Source organism: Dipodomys spectabilis, unplaced genomic scaffold (genome assembly GCF_019054845.1).
Source record: "Dipodomys spectabilis isolate Male_0828 unplaced genomic scaffold, ASM1905484v1 ptg000179l, whole genome shotgun sequence".
NCBI lineage: Eukaryota > Metazoa > Chordata > Mammalia > Rodentia > Heteromyidae > Dipodomys > Dipodomys spectabilis.
Window position 1 is genome coordinate 13174394 of NW_024870856.1, and position 23638 is coordinate 13198031.

General features: G+C 49.6%; 1 protein-coding gene across 1 annotated transcript in view; it reads right to left on the reverse strand.

Moving 5' to 3' along the window:
- The window catches only part of Ahrr (aryl-hydrocarbon receptor repressor), an 89525-nt gene that overhangs the window by 61557 nt on the left and 4330 nt on the right, over positions 1–23638 (reverse strand). Inside the window, exon 3 of the mRNA XM_042695258.1 lies at positions 10933–11005. Coding sequence (XP_042551192.1) covers positions 10933–10994 — 62 coding nt within the window. The 5' untranslated portion in view covers positions 10995–11005. The remainder of the gene's footprint in view (positions 1–10932; positions 11006–23638) is intronic.

Consider the following 23638-nt stretch of genomic DNA (forward strand, 5'->3'; position numbering starts at 1 on the left):
ACAGCTACATCACACACAGCCACATCACACACAGCCACATCACACACACAGCTACATCACACACACAGCTACATCACACACACAGCCACATCACACACACAGCTACATCACACACAGCTACATCACACACACCTACATCACACACACAGCCACATCACACACACAGCCACATCACATACACAGCCACATCACACACAGCCACATCACACACACAGCCACATCACACACACAACCACATCACACACACAGCCACATCACACACAGCCACATCACACACAGCCACATCACACACACAGCCACATCACACACAGCCACATCACACACAGCCACATCACACACACAGCCACATCACACACACAGCCACATCACACACACAGCTACATCACACACACAGCCACATCACACACACAGCCACATCACACACACAGCTACATCACACACACAGCTACATCACACACAGCCACATCACACACACAGCTACATCACACACACAGCCACATCACACACACAGCTACATCACAGATAGCTACATCACACACACAGCCACATCACACACACAGCCACATCACACACACAGCTACATCACACACAGCTACATCACACACAGCCACATCACACACACAGCCACATCACACACACAGCCACATCACACACACAGCCACATCACACACAGCCACATCACACACACAGCCACATCACACACACAGCCACATCGCACACACAGCCACATCACACACAGCTACATCACACACACAGCCACATCACACACACAGCCACATCACACACAGCCACATCACAGATAGCTACATCACACACACAGCCACATCACACACACAGCCACATCACACACACAGCTACATCACACACACAGCTACATCACACACAGCCACATCACACACACAGCCACATCACACACAGCCACATCACACACACAGCCACATTACACACACAGCCACATCACACACAGCTACATCACACACACAGCCACATCACACACACAGCCACATCACACACACAGCTACATCACACACACAGCCACATCACACACAGCTACATCACACACAGCTATATCACACACACAGCCACATCACACACAGCCACATCACACACACAGCTACATCACACACACAGTCACATCACACACAGCTACATCACACACACAGCCACATCACACAGCCACATCACACACACAGCCACATCACACACACAGCCACATCACACACAGCCACATCACACACAGCCACATCACACACACAGCCACATCACACACACAGCTACATCACACACACAGAAACATCACACACATAGCCACATCACACACAGCCACATCACAGACAGCTACATCACACACACAGCCACATCACACACACAGCCACATCACATACACAGCCACATCACACACAGCCACATCACACACACAGCCACATCACACACAGCCACATCACACACACAGCCACATCACACACAGCCACATCACACACAGCCACATCACACACACAGCCACATCACACACACAGCCACATCACACACACAGCTACATCACACACACAGCCACATCACACACACAGCCACATCACACACACAGCTACATCACACACACAGCTACATCACACACAGCCACATCACACACACAGCTACATCACACACACAGCCACATCACACACACAGCTACATCACAGATAGCTACATCACACACACAGCCACATCACACACACAGCCACATCACACACACAGCTACATCACACACAGCTACATCACACACAGCCACATCACACACACAGCCACATCACACACACAGCCACATCACACACACAGCCACATCACACACAGCCACATCACACACACAGCCACATCACACACACAGTCACATCACACACACAGCCACATCACACACAGCTACATCACACACACAGCCACATCACACACACAGCCACATCACACACAGCCACATCACAGATAGCTACATCACACACACAGCCACATCACACACACAGCCACATCACACACACAGCTACATCACACACACAGCTACATCACACACAGCCACATCACACACACAGCCACATCACACACAGCCACATCACACACACAGCCACATTACACACACAGCCACATCACACACAGCTACATCACACACACAGCCACATCACACACACAGCCACATCACACACACAGCTACATCACACACACAGCCACATCACACACAGCTACATCACACACAGCTATATCACACACACAGCCACATCACACACACAGCCACATCACACACACAGCTACATCACACACACAGTCACATCACACACAGCTACATCACACGCACAGCCACATCACACACACAGCCACATCACACACACAGCCACATCACACACACAGCCACATCACACACAGCCACATCACACACAGCCACATCACACACAGCCACATCACACACACAGCCACATCACACACACAGCTACATCACACACACAGAAACATCACACACATAGCCACATCACACACAGCCACATCACAGACAGCTACATCACACACACAGCCACATCACACACACAGCCACATCACACACACAGCAACATCACACACACGGCCACATCACACTCACGGCCACATCACACACACGGCCACATCACACACACGGCCACATCACACACACGGCCACATCACACACAACTACATCACACACACAGCTACATCACACACACAGCCACATCACACACACAGCCACATCACACACACAGCTACATCACACACACAGCCACATCACACACACAGCTACATCACACACACAGCTACATCACACACAGCCACATCACACACAAAGCTACATCACACACAGCTACATCACACACACAGCCACATCACACACACAGCCACATCACAGATAGCTACATCACACACACAGCCACATCACACACACAGCCACATCACACACACAGCCACATCACACACACAGTCACATCACACACACAGCCACATCACACACACAGCCACATCACACACACAGCCACATCACACACACAGCTACATCACACACACAGCCACATCACACACACGGCTACATCACACACACGGCTACATCACACACAGCCGCATCACACACACAGCCACATCACACACACAGCCACATCACACACACAGCTACATCACACACACAGCCACATCACACACAGCTACATCACACACACAGCCACATCACACACACAGCTACATCACACACACAGCCACATCACACACACAGCTACATCACACACAGCCACATCACATACACAGCTACATAACACACACAGCTACATCACACACAGCCACATCACACACACAGCCACATCACACACACAGCCACATCACACACACAGCTACATCACACACACGGCTACATCACACACACAGCCACATCACACACACAGCTACATCACACACACAGCCATATCACACACACAGCTACATCACACACACAGCCACATCACACACAGCTACATCACACACACAGCTACATCACACACACAGCCACATCACACAAAGAGCTACATCACACACACAGCCACATCACACACACAGCTACATCACACACACATCCAAATCAAACACAGCCACATCACACACACAGCCACATCACACACAGAGCTACATCACACACACAGCCACATCACACACACAGCTATATCACACACACAGCCACATCACACACACAGCTACATCACACACAGCTACATCACACATAGCCACATCACACACACATCTACATGACACACACAGCCACATCACACACACAGCCACATCACACACAGCCACATCACACACACAGCTACATCACACACACAGCCACATCACACACACAGCTACATCACACACACAGCTACATCACACACACAGCCACATCACACACACAGCTACATCACACACACAGCCACATCACACACACAGCTACATCACACACACAGCCACATCACACACACAGCTACATCACACACACAGCCACATCACACACACAGCTACATCACACACACAGCTACATCACACACACAGCCACATCACACACACAGCTACATCACACTCACAGCCACATCACACACACAGCTAAATCACACACACAGCCACATCACACACACAGCCACATCACACACAGCTACATCACACACACAGCCACATCACACACACAGCTACATCACACACAGCTACATCACACACACCTACATCACACACACAGACACATCACACACACAGCCACATCACACACACAGCCACATCACACACAGCCACATCACACACAGCCACATCACACATACAACCACATCACACACACAGCCACATCACACACAGCCACATCACACACACAGCCACATCACACACACAGCCACATCACACACACAGCCACATCACACACAGCCACATCACACACACAGCCACATCACACACACAGCTACATCACACACACAGCCACATCACACACACAGCTACATCACACACACAGCTACATCACACACAGCCACATCACACACACAGCTACATCACACACACAGCCACATCACACACACAGCTACATCACAGATAGCTACATCACACACACAGCCACATCACAAACACAGCCACATCACACACACAGCTACATCACACACAGCTGCATCACACACAGCCACATCACACACACAGCCACATCACACACACAGCCACATCACACACACAGCCACATCACACACAGCCACATCACACACACAGCTACATCACACACAGCTACATCACACACAGCCACATCACACACACAGCCACATCACACACACAGCCACATCACACAGACAGCCACATCACAGATAGCTACATCACACACACAGCCACATCACACACACAGCCACATCACACACACAGCTACATCACACACACAGCTACATCACACACAGCCACATCACACACACAGCCACATCACACACACAGCCACATCACACACAGCCACATCACACACACAGCCACATTACACACACAGCCACATCACACACAGCTACATCACACACACAGCCACATCACACACACAGCCACATCACACACACAGCTACATCACACACACAGCCACATCACACACAGCTACATCACACACAGCTATATCAAACACACAGCCACATCACACACACAGCCACATCACACACACAGCTACATCACACACACAGCCACATCACACACAGCTACATCACACACACAGCCACATCACACACACAGCCACATCACACACACAGCCACATCACACACAGCCACATCACACACAGCCACATCACACACAGCCACATCACACACACAGCCACATCACACACACAGCTACATCACACACACAGAAACATCACACACATAGCCACATCACACACAGCCACATCACAGACAGCTACATCACACACACAGCCACATCACACACACAGCCACATCACACACACAGCAACATCACACACACGGCCACATCACACTCACGGCCACATCACACACACGGCCACATCACACACACGGCCACATCACACACACGGCCACATCACACACAACTACATCACACACACAGCTACATCACACACACAGCCACATCACACACACAGCCACATCACACACACAGCCACATCACACACACAGCCACATCACACACACAGCTACATCACACACAGCCACATCACACACACAGCCACATCACACACAGCCACATCACACACACAGCCACATCACACACACAGCCACATCACAGATAGCTACATCACACACACAGCCACATCACACACACAGCCACATCACACACACAGCTACATCACACACACAGTCACATCACACACACAGCCACATCACACACACAGCCACATCACACACACAGGCACATCACACACACAGCTACATCACACACAGCTACATCACACACAGCCACATCACACACACAGCCACATCATACACACAGCCACATCACACACACAGCTACATCACACACACAGCCACATCACACACACAGCCATATCACACACACAGCTACATCACACACACAGCCACATCACACACACAGCCACATCACACACACAGCCACATCACACACACGGCTACATCACACACACGGCTACATCACACACAGCCGCATCACACACACAGCCACATCACACACACAGCTACATCACACACACAGCCACATCACACACAGCCACATCACACACACAGCCACATCACACACACAGCTACATCACACACACAGCCACATCACACACACAGCTACATCACACACAGCCACATCACATACACAGCTACATCACACACACAGCTACATCACACACAGCCACATCACACACACAGCCACATCACACACACAGCCACATCACACACACAGCTACATCACACACACGGCTACATCACACACACAGCCACCTCACACACAGCTACATCACACACAGCCACATCACACACACAGCCACATCACACACACAGCCACATCACACACAGCTACATCACACACACAGCCACATCACACAAAGAGCTACATCACACACACAGCCACATCACACACACAGCTACATCACACACACATCCACATCAAACACAGCCACATCACACACACAGCCACATCACACACAGAGCTACATCACACACACAGCCACATCACACACACAGCTATATCACACACACAGCCACATCACACACACAGCTACATCACACACAGCTACATCACACATAGCCACATCACACACACATCTACATGACACACACAGCCACATCACAAACACAGCCACATCACACACAGCCACATCACACACACAGCTACATCACACACACAGCCACATCACACACACAGCTACATCACACACACGGCTACATCACACACACAGCCACATCACACACACAGCTACATCACACACACAGCCACATCACACACACGGCTACATCACACACACGGCTACATCACACACACAGCCACATCACACACACGGCTACATCACACACACAGCTACATCACACACACGGCCACATCACACACAGCTACATCACACACACAGCCACATCACACACAGCCACATCACACACACAGCTACATCACACACACAGCCACATCACACACAGCTACATCACACACACAGCTACATGACACACACACAGCTACATCTCACACACAGCCACATCACACACACAGCTACATGACACACACACAGCTACATCACACACAGCCACATCACACACACAGCCACATCACACACAGCCACATCACACACAGCCACATCACACACACAGCCACATCACTCACACGGCTACATCACACACACAGCTACATCACACACACAGCTACATGACACACACAGCTACATCACACACACAGCCACATCACACACACATCTACATCACACACACAGCCACATCACACACACAGGCACATCACACACACAGGCACATCACACACACGGCTACATCACACACAGCCACATCACACACACAGCCACATCACACACACAGCTACATGACACAAACACAGCCACATCACACACACAGCCACATCACACACACAGCTACATCACACACACACAGCTACATCACACACACAGCTACATCACACACACAGCCACATCACACACACGGCTACATCACACACACGGCTACATCACACACACAGCTACATCACACACACAGCTATATCACACACACAGCCACATCACACACACAGCTACATCACACACAGCTACATCACACATAGCCACATCACACACACATCTACATGACACACACAGCCACATCACACACACAGCCACATCACACACAGCCACATCACACACACAGCTACATCACACACACAGCCACATCACACACACAGCTACATCACACACACAGCTACACCACACATACAGCCACATCACACACACAGCTACATCACACACACAGCCACATCACACACAGCTATATCACACACACAGCTACATCACACACACAGCCACATCACACAAAGAGCTACATCACACACAGCCACATCACACACACAGCCACATCACACACACAGGCACATCACACACACAGCTACATCACACACACACAGCTACATCACACACACAGCTACATCACACACACAGCCACATCACACACACAGCTACATCACACACAGCCACATCACACACACAGCTACATCACACACACAGCTACATCACACATACAGCCACATCACACACACAGCTACATCACACACACAGCCACATCACACACAGCTATATCACACACACAGCTACATCACACACACAGCCACATCACACAAAGAGCTACATCACACACAGCCACATCACACACACAGCCACATCACACACACAGCCACATCACACACACAGCCACATCACACACACACAGCTACATCACACACACAGCTACATCACACACACAGCCACATCACACACACAGCCACATCACACACAGCCACATCACACACACAGCCACATCACACACACAGCCACATCACACACAGCCACATCACACACACAGCCACATCACACACACAGCCACATCACACACACGGCTACATCACACACACGGCTACATCACACACACAGCTACATGACACACACAGCTACATCACACACACAGCCACATCACAGACACAGCCATATCACACACACAGCCACATCACACACACAGCCACATCACACACACAGTTACATCACACACACAGCCACATCACACACACACAGCTACATCACACACACAGCCACATCACACACAGCTACATCACACATAGCCACATCACACACACATCTACATGACACACACAGCCACATCACACACACAGCCACATCACACACAGCCACATCACACACACAGCTACATCACACACACAGCCACATCACACACACAGCTACATCACACACACAGCTACATCACACATACAGCCACATCACACACACAGCTACATCACACACACAGCCACATCACACACAGGTATATCACACACACAGCTACATCACACACACAGCCACATCACACAAAGAGCTACATCACACACAGCCACATCACACACACAGCCACATCACACACACAGCCACATCACACACACAGCTACATCACACACACACAGCTACATCACACACACAGCTACATCACACACACAGCCACATCACACACACAGCTACATCACACACAGCCACATCACACACACAGCTACATCACACACACAGCTACATCACACATACAGCCACATCACACACACAGCTACATCACACACACAGCCACATCACACACAGCTATATCACACACACAGCTACATCACACACACAGCCACATCACACAAAGAGCTACATCACACACACAGCCACATCACACACACAGCCACATCACACACACAGCCACATCACACACACAGCTACATCACACACACACAGCTACATCACACACACAGCTACATCACACACACAGCCACATCACACACACAGCTACATCACACACAGCCACATCACACACACAGCCACATCACACACACAGCCACATCACACACAGCCACATCACACACACAGCCACATCACACACACAGCCACATCACACACACGGCTACATCACACACACGGCTACATCACACACACAGCTACATGACACACACAGCTACATCACACACACAGCCACATCACAGACACAGCCACATCACACACACAGCCACATCACACACACAGTTACATCACACACACAGCCACATCACACACACACAGCTACATCACACACACAGCCACATCACACACACAGCCACATCACACACACAGCCACATCACACACACAGCTACATGACACACACACAGCTACATCACACACACAGCTACATCACACACACAGCCACATCACACACAGCTACATCACACACACAGCCACATCACACACACAGCTACATCACACACACAGCCACATCACACACACAGCCACATCACACACACAGCTACATCACATACACAGCTACATCACACACACAGCTACATCACACACACAGCTACATCACACACAGCTACATCACACACAGCTACATCACACACAGCCACATCACACACACAGCCACATCACACACACAGCCACATCACACACACGGCTACATCACACACACAGCCACATCACACACACAGCCACATCACATACACAGCCACATCACACACACAGCTACATCACACACAGCTACATCACACACACAGCCACATCACACACAGCTACATCACACACAGCTACATCACACACACAGCTACATCACACACAGCTACATCACACACACAGCCACATCACACACACAGCCACATCACACACAGCCACATCACACACACAGCTACATCACACACACAGGCACATCACACACAGCTACATCACACACAGAGAGCTGCATCATATACACAGAATTACACATCTAGAACACTTGCACTCCCCTGCACTGGCAGGCAGACACACACACACACACACCACAGTCCGCAGCAGCAAGCACTGGGCAGAGGACTCTGTATGGGATTGGGAAAGCAGCTGTAGGTCTCCTGATGAAGCCATTCTCTGACTGCCTACAATTCCACTAACCCTAGCAGAGGGGGAGGAGACAGAAAGGAAGCCGCTACCATGATCACCCTGAGTCTCACAAAGTCCATCTCAGGAAGCTGAGGGGCTGGGCAGTGATCCGTGCAACCCTGCACAGACAGTCTGGGTCCTGGCCCCATGGCTGTGCCCCAGAGCCCGGGTGGAGAGGAGCCCCAGGCCAGCCCTGTGTGAAGCCCATCCCCAAATCCCATCACCTGAATCGGGGACGGAGGGGTTCACATGCTGGCTGCCAGCCAGCAAGGCCTCCCCCCGCCCTGGCCCTTCCTGTGTGTCGAAGCGGCCCAGAGTAAGTCCGATTACTAAAGGAAGCTTGTGAGAGGCCAGCAGCGCACACGCTCCGGAGCAGCCAGCGGAAGACCCCCCAGCCTCTCCTGCCCTGTCTTCACAGCCCCTCCCTCTTCCCAGGTGCTTTACCGCTTTTGAACAGGCTTCCTCCTCTTCCTGCCTGCGTAGGTACACTCTCCAGGGGGGATCATGCTCACCGGCCCTGGAACAAGAAAGAGGCTGTGGTCACACGGAGGGACCTACTCATCCCGGGCAGTCAGTCGGAGCTCCAGGCAGGGAAGCCAGCTCCCTCCACCCCGGGGCCCCACCCGCCGTGGGCCAGCCCTGGCCAGAGGGTGCCCCTAAAACATGACCCAGAACAAGACACGGATTTGTGAGTCGCACCCACACCGCCATCACCTTGACAAACCCTCCTGGGGGCGCCTGGAGCAGGGCACAGGAGGCTGAGCCCAGAAGCCGTGGAGCAGCCGCAGACACATGGCCCTGCGCTCTGGAGGCCTCCTGGCGCCCATGCCAGCCAGCCCGGCCGGCACCGCCACCTGCGCCTCCCTCCACCGGGTCAGACCTTCCTCTCCACGCTGGGCACTCGGCTCCCTCCACGGCCACCTACTCCCTGTCATGAGGGCCCAGCCACGGGGTCCTTGCGGGGTAGGCACACAGCTGGCCAAGGTCCCTGAAGGAGCCCAGGCCCCAGGAGGCTGGCCGTCTGTCCTCCCCAGACCCAACAGGGACTGCTCCATCTCAGAACCTTGTCTTCTCCAGCAGCCAGAACGTCTTGCAGCTTCTGCACAGCAAGCACCCAGGCTCTGAGCCAAAGGCAATGGACCCCACCTGATCGTACCTGTGTCCTGTCTGTACAGGCAGACACACACCCAATTTCTACCTATGTGTGTGATGGACCCACTATGGATAGAAACACCTGGGAAGCCAGGTGCCAATTACAGGTTCACACCTGTAATCCTAGCACCTCAGGAGCCTGAGTGCCCAGGATCGTGGTTCGAAGTCAGCCCTGACAGAAAAGTCCCAATGAGACTCTTATCTCCAATTAACCACTCAAAAACCAGAAGTAGAACTGTGGCTCATTGTGGTAGAGTGCTAGCCTTCAGTGGAAGAGCTCAGGGACAGCACTCAGGCCCTAAGTTCAAGCCCCATGCCTGACCAATATATAAATACATACATATATACATACATAAGAAGGCAGAGATAACATGATACCCTAGCCAGATTACTATAGCAGCATAGTAAGTTTTAAAGAGACTGAAGAACAAGAGATGAAACAAAAAGAGTGTCCCAAAGTAACAAAGTAATTCATATCCTAAGAAGACAGGATAAACCAAATGTGTGCATGTAACAGATGCAGAAGCTAATACAACTGAAAAAATGACCCACGGAGACATTGTTACTTCATGACAATGTAAAGGGAAGAAGGAGGTGAGAGATCACGCCCCACACCTCAGTGCATGTGTGTGCACTCAAACAGGATTCCAGGACTTTGCAATTGAAGCTACAGAAATCATACAAAGTGGGCTGGGAAGGTGGCTCAGTGGCAGAGTGCTTGCCTTGCATGCCTGAGGCCCTGGGTTTGATTCCTCAGCACCACATAGGCAGAAAAAGCTGGAAGTGACACTGTGGCTCAAGTGGTAGAGTGCTAGCCTTGAGCTGAAGAGCTGAGGGACAGCGCCCAGGCCCAGAGTTCAGGCCCCACAACCAGCAAAAAAAAGAAAAAAGAAAAAAAGAAATCATACAAAGTACATTCTCTGACACAATGGAATTAAACTAGAAAGACTGGAAAATTCCCAAATATGTGGAAAGCAATGCACTTCTAAATAACCATGTGTCAAAGAGAAAGAATAAAAAAGATATTTTTAAATATTCCAAGCTGAATAAAAACACAAAGATTTTAAACTTTGTGAGGCACAGAATTCAGTGTTTACTAGGAAAAAAGTCACAAGTTAGTAAGCTTTCAAATGAAGTAACATTAAGAAGAGAAAGTAGACTCTAACCAAGAAGAATGGAAGCTAAGGACACTGGTGGCTTTATGCCTAAAATCTTAGCAATTCAGTAGGATGAGATCCAGAAGACTTTGCACAAGACCAGTCTGAGTAGTCCATGATATTCCATCTCCAAAATAACAAGCACAATGTAGGACTGGAAATGTGTTTCAAGAGTTAGAGTGTCAGCCAAACAAGAAAGCCTAGCAATACAATAGAAGGCCCTGAGTTTGAACCCTGCTACTGCCAGAGGGGTGGGAGGTTGAAATAGCATAAAAAGTTATGATGCTTTAAACATAAAACAAAGAAAAATGAATGAATCCAAAAGCTGGTTCTTTTAAAACATTAACAAAACAGGCAAAGCTTTGTCCAAGAAACTGAGAAGATGCGAGCTGGTAGAATCAGGGAGAGAGGGCTTCATCACAGATCCACAGACAGGGGACAGAGAGAACACTCCTGTGACATGAACTCTCCCCCAAATGTCCGTGTGGATGCTGCAGCATGTGGGAACCCAGGGGGTAGGGCACTTGATGGAGGCCCGGTGCAGCACTGTGTCTTAGGCGAGGAATGAAGCACACCGGGCTCTCAGCATCCTGGCTGAGAACTTGCAGGAACAAGCCCAGCTAGCCAAGAAGACTTCTTTCCAGAAAGCAACACAGCCCGAACCTTGATCTTCAACTTCCAACCTCCAGAACTGTGAGAAGCGAACGTCACTGGGTAAGCAGTCCAGACTTCAATGCTACGGCAGCCTGAGACCATACGGCAAATGACATCCTCACAAACTCAATAAGCTAAATTAAACTCACTCAAGAAAAAAACAGATAAACTAGATAGTCCTGTATTCTAACAAAGTCCTAAGGTGGCATATTCTACCAACAAAGAAGAAGTAAGACCAAGTCCACGATCTCTGGAACAAACAAAATAAATGAACCATTTAATTCATGTGTGAGTTCAGCATTGCTCTGATATCAGAGCAAAGATACTACAAGAAAGGAAAGTCAGGGGCTGGGAAGGTGGCTCAGTGGTAGAGCGCTTGCCTTGCATGCATGATTCGATTCCTCAGCACCACATAAGCAGAAAAAGCCAGAAGTGGCGCTGTGGCTCAAGCGGTAGAGCGCTAGCCTTGAGCTGAAGAGCTGAGGGACAGCGCCCAGACCCAGAGTTCAAGCCCCACTACTGGACCCAAAAAATAAAAATAAAAACAAACAAACAAACATGGAAGAAAGTAAAGTCAACATCCCTCACGAGCATAGATGCAGACATTCTCAATGAAATATTAACACATGGAATCCAGAAATACACAAAGAGGGTCACACATCACAACTACAATGCATGATTTAACCAAGAGATTCAGAGATGCTTCAATACTGAAAGCTAATCAATCATTCATTATATTAATAAACGAATAAAAACATATAATCATCTCAATACCTCAAAACATCATTTGATGAAAGCCAATCCACTGACCATGATTAAAAACCGTCATCAAACTAGTATAGAAGAGAAGTCAATGAATCTAGTACAGGATGGGGCAGAAGGGTCGGAACAGGACAAAGACGTCTTACATCACGCTCCCACCCCACGTCGGACTCCATAGTGGCCAAGGCAAAACAGTGAGAAAAACAAATACAAGTCACACAGTATGGAAAGGGAGAAATCAAATTCTATCTGTTCACACACCACATCATTGTACACATAGAAAGTAACAAAAACACTTTCAAGAACCCCTGTAATGAGCAAAAATCACAGGGTAAAAAGAAAAAATATGGAGAAATCAATTGTATTTCTATATACTAGCAACAAAATTCAGTTTTTAAAACAATTGTCATTTAAAATGGTACCCAGAGTCAGGTGATTGTGGTTTGTGCCTATAATCCTAATTACCCAGGAGGCTGAGATCTGAATATCAAGGTTCAAAGACAGCTTACACTACGAATCTTTGAGACTCTTATCTCTAACTAGTAAAAAGTTGGAATTGGAAATGTAATTCACATGGTAGAGTATCAGCCTTATGAACAAAATATCCACATGACAGTGTGAGGTTCCAAGTTCAAACCCAGTACTTTCACACATTCCACACTCTACACACACACACACACACACACACATCACACTATACACACATACAACAAACTACACACATACCACACACACCAAACCACACACACCACACACATACAACAAACTACACACATACCACACACACCACACCACACACACACTACACACATACAACAAACTACACACATACCACACACACCACACCACACACACCACACACACCACACACATACAACAAACCACACACACTACACACCACACACATACAACAAACCACACACACTACACACTACACACACATACAACAAACTACACACATACCACACACACCAAACCACACATACAATTTATACAACACCCCCCACACACACCAAACTACACATGCACCACACGACACATAATACCACATAGTACATACACATACACACACAACAAACCACACACACCTCATGCTACACACACAAGAAAGCACACACACCACATACTACACACACTATATGCCACGCCGACTCCAGTGGAGTCTGCTTAGCATGGGAAACCATCTATCAGACCTAAGAAAGGGGCTTCAGAGACCTATCTCTGAGTTTTGGGACTTCACGGAAGTCTACCTCGGAGAATAGGGCTTCTAAGAGGCCTACTCCTGGAAAGGCTGGCAAACCCCTGGGAAAGATGTGTTTCTGCCTTTCTTTTCTTCACTGTATAAGAGTGCCTATTAATCTTTTACTGTTTCTACTGCTCTTTGTACTTGCTCATTGTCAACGTTCCCTTATTCAAAGCTCTTTCTTAAGAGTGTTGACGACTCCAATATCTGATGAGTGTCTTAAAAATATGACTAACTCACCAGAGTTAAGTGCTACCCTGCAACCCCTCTTATGGAGGCTAGTAGACAAGTCATAAGTAAATATTGGGGGTTTCACAAAGTCACTTCAGCAGAAGGAATTGTTTGTAAGAGATTGACGCGGCTAGAACAGAAAGAATGTATGGCAATTGCTGAGATAACTACTTAGGAGAAAGAACTTCCTGTTACTCTCTTTCATTTACTAAGAGACTTGCTAGACCTAGGCCTCCGTAACCTTGCTATTAAAGAAGGAACAGGAAAGATCTTATGGGACAGTTAAGGCCTCTATAGAAATAAGGCAATGGTTAGTTGGTGACAAAACATCAAAACCCATTATATTTCTTAGAGATAAGCCAGAAACAAGTGCCTATCAGGCGACCAGCTGGTGACCACCCAAGAAAGAAGCCCTGCAGCAAGGTTGTGTAACCTTTTGCCCTTTCAGGCGACCAGCTGGTGACCGCACAAGAATGAAGCCCTGCAGCAAGATTATGTAACCTTTTGCCCTTTCTTATGGAGACTTTTGCTATAAAAGTTTGTTATCCTCTGCATTAAATCGCACTCGGCACTCAGCACTCAGCATCCACTCTTGTGTGTGGGTTGTCTGTTTGCCATCTCCCCATCCTATTCCAGGTTCCTCCCCTAGGTATCCTCCATCGTCCCGACAGAACCCGGTCCGCGGCAACTATACACACATAATACACACACCACACACTACACACACACATACACACCACACACACACCACACACTACACACATCACAAATACCACCTGAATAAAAACAAACACTTAAATGCCGTTAGTGTATTAATATATGTAAGAGGTCTCTGAAGAGCAGCAGGGAAAGGAAGGGCATGATAGGAAAAACTAATAGTAGACATTTTTCCCAAATGTGATGAAAACTGTAGATTACAGATAGGAGGCTCAACGGACTCCAAGCACATAAAACAGGACAGGTTTACACCAAGACTGGCCAAATTGCTTGTAACAACTGACATGAAGAATAATTTTTAAGCAGGGCACCAGTGGCTCATGCCTGTAATCCTAGCTACTCAGGAGGCTGAGATCTGAGGATCACAGTTCAAAGCCAGCCTGGGCAGAGAAGTCCATGATACCCTTATCTCCAATGAACTACTCAGAAAACGGGAAGTGGTTCTGTGGCTCAAGTGGTAGAGCACTTGCCTTGAGCTGAAGAGCTGAGGGACAGTGCCCAGGCTCTGAGTTGAAGCCCCATGACTGACAGAAAAAAAAAAAAAAGAATAAATTTTAATCCAAAGACTACAGTCTTGGGTATGGAGAAACAAAAGGACAACAGCAGATTGCGCAGGAAAGCAACATATTTAAAGCTCTGAAACAAAAATGCCTGAGCCAGGTGCTGGTGGCTCACGCCTGTAATTCTGAGATCTAAGGATCGAAGTTTGAAGGCAGCCCAAGACCCATCTCACACAAGACCCATCTCCAATTAACCTCAAAAAAGGCTAGACTTGCAGGAGGTATGGCTCAAGTGGTAGAGTATCAACCATAAAAGAAAAAGCAGAGCTACAACCCAGGGCCTTGAGTCCAAGCACCCAGTCTTGGCACAAAAAGAAAAAGGAACACACCTGAAGCCTAGGCTTCTGTATCTTGTAAAATGCCTTCCAAACACAGAGGTAAGAGAAAGTCTTTTTGGAAACACATTAGGAATTCTAAAGGAAATATTCAGGCCAAAGGACAATGGTCCAGAGGGTAGCATGCACCCACAAAAGGGAAGAGGCTCTGGAAATGGTAACGATACTGACATGTACGCAAGCAATTTTTATTATTAGTTAATACCTTAAAAGACAGCTGCTGTTTAAATGACAATGACAGTGTATTATGGAGTTTATGGCCGGAGGACCCTGAAGACCAGCAGAAGAGGACCCCGATGAGGGAGGGGATGGTAGAACTGGTTCCATTTCCCACCCGCTGCTCTGGCTCAGAGCCACCCCAGCCCTGCCACTCTGCAGGAGAAGGGTTGGGCCTTTGCGGGTCTGGAGTGAGCACACGTCCTGCCAGGAACAGCAGTGCCCAGGAGACCCTGCAGGAGGAAGGGGCTGCTTCTGCTTCTGCTCCCGCTCCCAGACTGATTTTGCTTTCAGTTTCCGCTCAGCACTGCAAAGGCCAGAAAACTCAGGCATCTCCTCTGCCATCCGGTTGAACCTAAAGGTCTGATCCCAGGGTCAGGAAGGGACACCCAGGCTCTCTCCACCATTCAGAGTACTTTCTGATGCCCCTTGACATCGTTTTAGTTACTCTACCTTTTAGTTAAACACTTCTTTTTTTTTTTTTTTTTTTTGTCCAGTCGTGGGGCCTGAACTCTGGGCCTGGGCGCTGTCCCTCAGCTCTTCAGCTCAAGGCTAGCACTCTACCACTTGAGCCACAGTGCCACTTCCGGCTTTTTTCTTTTTGCTTATGTGGTGCTGAGGAATCGAACCCAGGACCTCATGCATGCAAGGCAAGCGCTCTACCACTGAGCCATCTTCCCAGCATAAACACTTCTTAACACCAGTTTCTCAATGCAAATAAAAATGGAGTTAAAAAGTGGATTCAAGTTCACCTGTTTAACACTAAAATACATACGGGTCCGCAGGGAGGGCAGAGTCAAAGGCAGAGAGGTCGAAGGAGCTGGGTCTGCTATTAGCGACCATTCTCTGTGCTGGCTGATGAAGAGAATGAATTCGTGATGTAATTCTCTCCACTTTTTTTTTTTTCTTGAATAAAAGGTGCAGGAGCTAGGGATGGTGCTACATGACTACTCCACTGCCAGGCAGGCTGAGGCCGGAAGACTGAGCTCAAGGTGAGTTCAAGGTCAGTCTGTGCTACCTAGGAAGAACCTGTCTTTAAAAACAAATGTGTGGGGCCTGGGGGTTTAGCCCAGCAGAAGGGCTCCCGCCTGGCGCTGGCAAGGCCCTGGGTTCAGTTCTCAGGCCTGGAAAAAAAAAAAAAATGTGTGGATTTGTTTGAAGCATTAAGAGGAGGTGAATGGTCATACCAGGGTCAGGTGATTTTTGACCAGGGCTCCAATCACTCAACTGGGGTTTCTTCAATAAATGGTGGCGAGATAAATGGATATTCACAGCCCGAAGAATGAAGCTGGGCCTACCTCATACCACATAAAAAACATAACTCATACAGTTAGACCCTACCTCTTGCCACATTACAAAATATAACTCAATACTGAGGTCACCAATGTAAGAGTTAAAATTTAAACAGAGGGTTTGTCTTCACGGGCTTAGTGTGATTTGGGTGATGATCTTAAATTTGCCACTCAAAGCACATGTAATAAAAGAGAAAATGGTTAACTTAGATTTTATTAAAATTAAAATTTTGACCAGGTGCCAGTGATTCAACCTAGCTACTCAGGAGGCTGAGATGTGAGGATCAGGGTTCAAAGCCAGCCTGGGCAGGAAAGTATGAGACCCTTATCTCTAATAAACCACTAGAAAACCAGAAGTGACGCTGTGGCTCAAGTGGTAGAGCGCTCTCTTTGAGCTGAAGAGCTGAGGGACAGAGCCCAGGCCAAGAGTTAAGTCCCATGACTGACAAAAAACAAAAACAAAAAACAAACTGGCTTTGAAGAGCATTGCAACTCATATACCTGGTGTGGGTCTAACTCCTAACTTCCAGAGTATTCTAAGAGCTCTTCATAACTCAATAACCAAAATAGCAATCCAGTTAAAACATGGGCAAAATAACTGAATAGGCATGGTGTACAAAAAGACTGTCAGCATCCTAAATCATTAAGAAAATGAAAACCAGTTGGACCAGTGGCTCACCCTACCATTGTAGCTACTGGAAGACTGAGAAAGGGAGGCTCAGAGTTTGAAGCCAGCGCAGGCAGAAAAGTTTGTGAATCTGAGCTGGACATAGTGGCCTGCCCCTGAAATCTGCAGAATTGCTGATCTAGAAAGTCCTTGAGACTTCTTCTCCACAGAGGGAAACTGAACACAGTGACACGTGCCTGTGGTCTCAGCTAACCAAGTTAGCTGGCTTGGGGCTCAGGCATGTACCTGGGTGGGAACGGCACCCTATCTCAGAAATAACCAGCAAAAAAGCAGGCGACGTGACAGAGCATTAACTTAGCAAGGACAAGATCCTGAGTTCAAACTCTAGTACTGCAGGGAGTAGATGAGAGAGAAAGAGAGGAAAATCAAATCAAATCTGTACAAGATTTAACTTAAAACTTGCTTAAAACTCAAATTAACAAATATTGGTGGGAATGTGGGACACTGAGACCTTGTGCATCTTGAAGAGGAAATGCACAATAGTATAGCTAGGAAGCAGTTTTGTGCTTCCTTAAAAAGTTAAACAGAATTGCTATGTGACCTTCAAAGAACGGAAAGCATGTGTTCAAGCAAAACTTGCACACAGAAGGTCATCATTATTCAAATCAGGTACACAACCCAAGTGCCCACAAAGCACAGATCCATGGGGTCCATTCAGACAGTGGAGCATTATCCAGCCACAGGAAGGTTGGTAGCCTGACACTCACTACACATACAGCAATCCTGGACCCTATGCCACATAAAAGAAACGAGATACAAAGTGTCATCTATTGGTTCCATATAAGTTTCTAGAATTCGGAGGCAGAAGGGTTTTGCTAGGGCCTGGGGGTGGGTGGAGAGCGACTTGCTGGGTGCCACTGGCTGATGAATGCTTTGGAACAAGCCAGGTAGACAGAGGCCACACATGGCTGGACGCCATCATCAGTATGTTAAACACCGCTGGATGCTGTCACCAGTGCGTTAAACACCGCTGGACACCGTCACCAGTGTGTTAAACACTGCTGGACGCTGTCACCAGTGCATTAAACACCGCTGGGCACAGTCACCAGTGTGTTAAACACCGCTGGACACCATCACCAGTGTGTTAAACACCGCTGGATACTGTCACCAGTACATTAAACACCGCTGGACACCGTCACCAGTGTGTTAAATACTGCTGGACACTATCACCAGTACATTAAACACCGCTGGACACCATCACCAGTGTGTTAAACACTGCTGGGCACCGTCACCAGTGTGTTAAACACCACTGGATGCTGTCACCAGTGCGTTAAACACCGCTGGGCACAGTCACCAGTACATTAAACACCACTGGACACCGTCACCAGTGTGTTAAATACTGCTGGACACTATCACCAGTACATTAAACACCGCTGGACACCGTCACCAGTACGTTAAACACCGCTGGACACCGTCACCAGTGCGTTAAACACCGCTGGACACCGTCACCAGTACGTTAAACCCCACTGGATGCAGTCACCAGTACGTTAAACACTGCTGGGCATGGTCACCAGTACGTTAAACCCCACTGGATGCAGTCACCAGTACATTAAACACCGCTGGGCACAGTCACCAGTATGTTAAACATCACCGGGTTGTTCACTTATAAATGGCTGCTTTTAGTTGACTTTTGCCTCAGTAAAAAGACATAAAAAGCAAATTTACACATACATGTAAATGGAATTCTGGCAGGTGCCCGATAGGGACAGAAACCCCCAGGGCAGAAGAAGAGGGGAAGCTGGGCTGGTGGGATCTTCAGGCAGAAGGGACAATTCTGAAAAAGGCAGGAATGGGGGAACATGGGGTGACAGTGCTGAGAGATAGAGCTGGACACAACGGGGGGTGGACATGGGTGACAGTGCTGAGCTAGAGCTGGACACAGCGGGGGTGGACATGGGAGACAGTGCTGAGCTAGAGCTGGACACAGCGGGGGTGGACTTGGGTGACAGTGCTGAGCTAGAGCTGGACACAGTGGGGGGGTGGAGATGGGTGACAGTGCTGAGCTAGAACTGGACACAGCAGGGTGGACATGGGTGACAGTGCTGAAATACAGCTGGACACAGCGGGGGTAGACATGGGTGACAGTGCTGAGCTAGAGCTGGACACAGCGGGGATGGACATGGGTGACAGTGCTGAGCTAGAGCTGGACACAGCGGGGGTGGACATGGGTGACAGTGCTGAGCTAGAGCTGGACACAGCAGGGTGGACATGGGTGACAGTGCTGAGCTAGAGCTGGACACAGCGGGGGTGGACATGGGTGACAGTGCTGAGCTACAGCTGGACACAGCAGGGTGGACATGGGTGACAGTGCTGAGCTAGAGCTGGACACAGCGGGGGTGGACATGGGTGACAGTGCTGAGCTAGAGCTGGACACAGTGGGAGGGTGGACATGGGTGACAGTGCTGAGCTAGAGCTGGACAAAGAGGGGGTGGAAATGGGTGACAGTGCTGGCTAGAGCTGGACACAGCGGGGGTGGACATGGGTGACAGTGCTGAGCTAGAGCTGGACACAGCGGGAGGGTGGACATGGGTGACAGTGCTGAGCTAGAGCTGGACACAGTGGGGGGGTGGACATGGGTGACAGTGCTGAGCTAGAGCTGGACACAGTGGGGGGGTGGACATGGGTGACAGTGCTGAGCTAGAGCTGGACACAGCAGGGTGGACATGGGTGACAGTGCTGAGCTAGAGCTGGACACAGCGGGGGGGTGGACATGGGTGACAGTGCTGAGCTAGAGCTGGACACAGCGGGGGTGGACATGGGTGACAGTGCTGAGCTAGAGCTGGACACAGCGGGGGGGTGGACATGGGTGACAGTGCTGAGCTAGAGCTGGACACAGCAGGGTGGACATGGGTGACAGTGCTGAGCTAGAGCTGGACACAGCGGGGGGGTGGACATGGGAGACAGTGCTGAGCTAGAGCTGGACACAGCGGGGGGTGGACATGGTTGACAGTGCTGAGCTAGAGCTGGACACAGTGGGGGGGTGGACATGGGTGACAGTGCTGAGCTAGAGCTGGACACAGCGGGGGTGGACATGGGTGACAGTGCTGAGCTAGAGCTGGACACAGCGGGGGTGGACATGGGTGACAGTGCTGAGCTAGAGCTGGACACATCGGGGGTGGACATGGGTGACAGTGCTGAGAGCTGGACATAGAGGGGTGGACATGGGTGACAGTGCTGAGCTAGAGCTGGACACAGCGGGGGGTGGACATGGGTGACAGTGCTGAGCTAGAGCTGGACACAGCGGGGGTGGACATGGGTGACAGTGCTGAGAGCTGGACACAGAGGGGTGGACATGGGTGACAGTGCTGAGCTAGAGCTGGACACAGCGGGGGAGGACATGGGAGACAGTGCTGAGCTACAGCTGGACACAGCGGGGGTGGACATGGGTGACAGTGCTGAGCTAGAGCTGGACACAGCAGGGGGTGGACATGGGTGACAGTGCTGAGAGCTGGACACAGAGGGGTGGACATGGGTGACAGTGCTGAGCTAGAGCTGGACACAGCGGGGGGTGGACATGGGTGACAGTGCTGAGCTACAGCTGGACACAGTGGGGGGTGGACATGGGTGACAGTGCTGAGCTACAGCTGGACACAGCGGGGGTGGACATGGGTGACAGTGCTGAGCTAGATCTGGACACAGCGGGGGTGGACATGGGTGACAGTGCTGAGCTAGAGCTGGACACAGCGGGGGTGGACATGGGTGACAGTGCTGAGCTAGAGGTGGACACAGCAGGGTGGACATGGGTGACAGTGCTGAGCTAGAGCTGGACACAGCGGGGGGGGACATGGGTGACAATGCTGAGCTACAGCTGGACACAGTGGGGGGGTGGACATGGGTGACAGTGCTGAGCTAGAGCTGGACACAGCGGGGGTGGACATGGGTGACAGTGCTGAGCTAGAGCTGGACACAGCGGGGGCGGACATGAAGACCTTCAGAGGAGGCTGCTGTCCCTCATCCAACACACGGGACTTGGCATGAATGGGCTGCGGCCCAGCATGCACCACTGCCACAGGCCTAGCTCGCCTACGGGAGAACAGGCCAGGGACCTTTCCGGCTGCTCAGTGGCGTCCAGTACACCGCACACCCAGCAAGCTAGCCCCCAAGGCAAAGGTGAAGGGGCGGAGCTGACCCACAAGCCCGGAA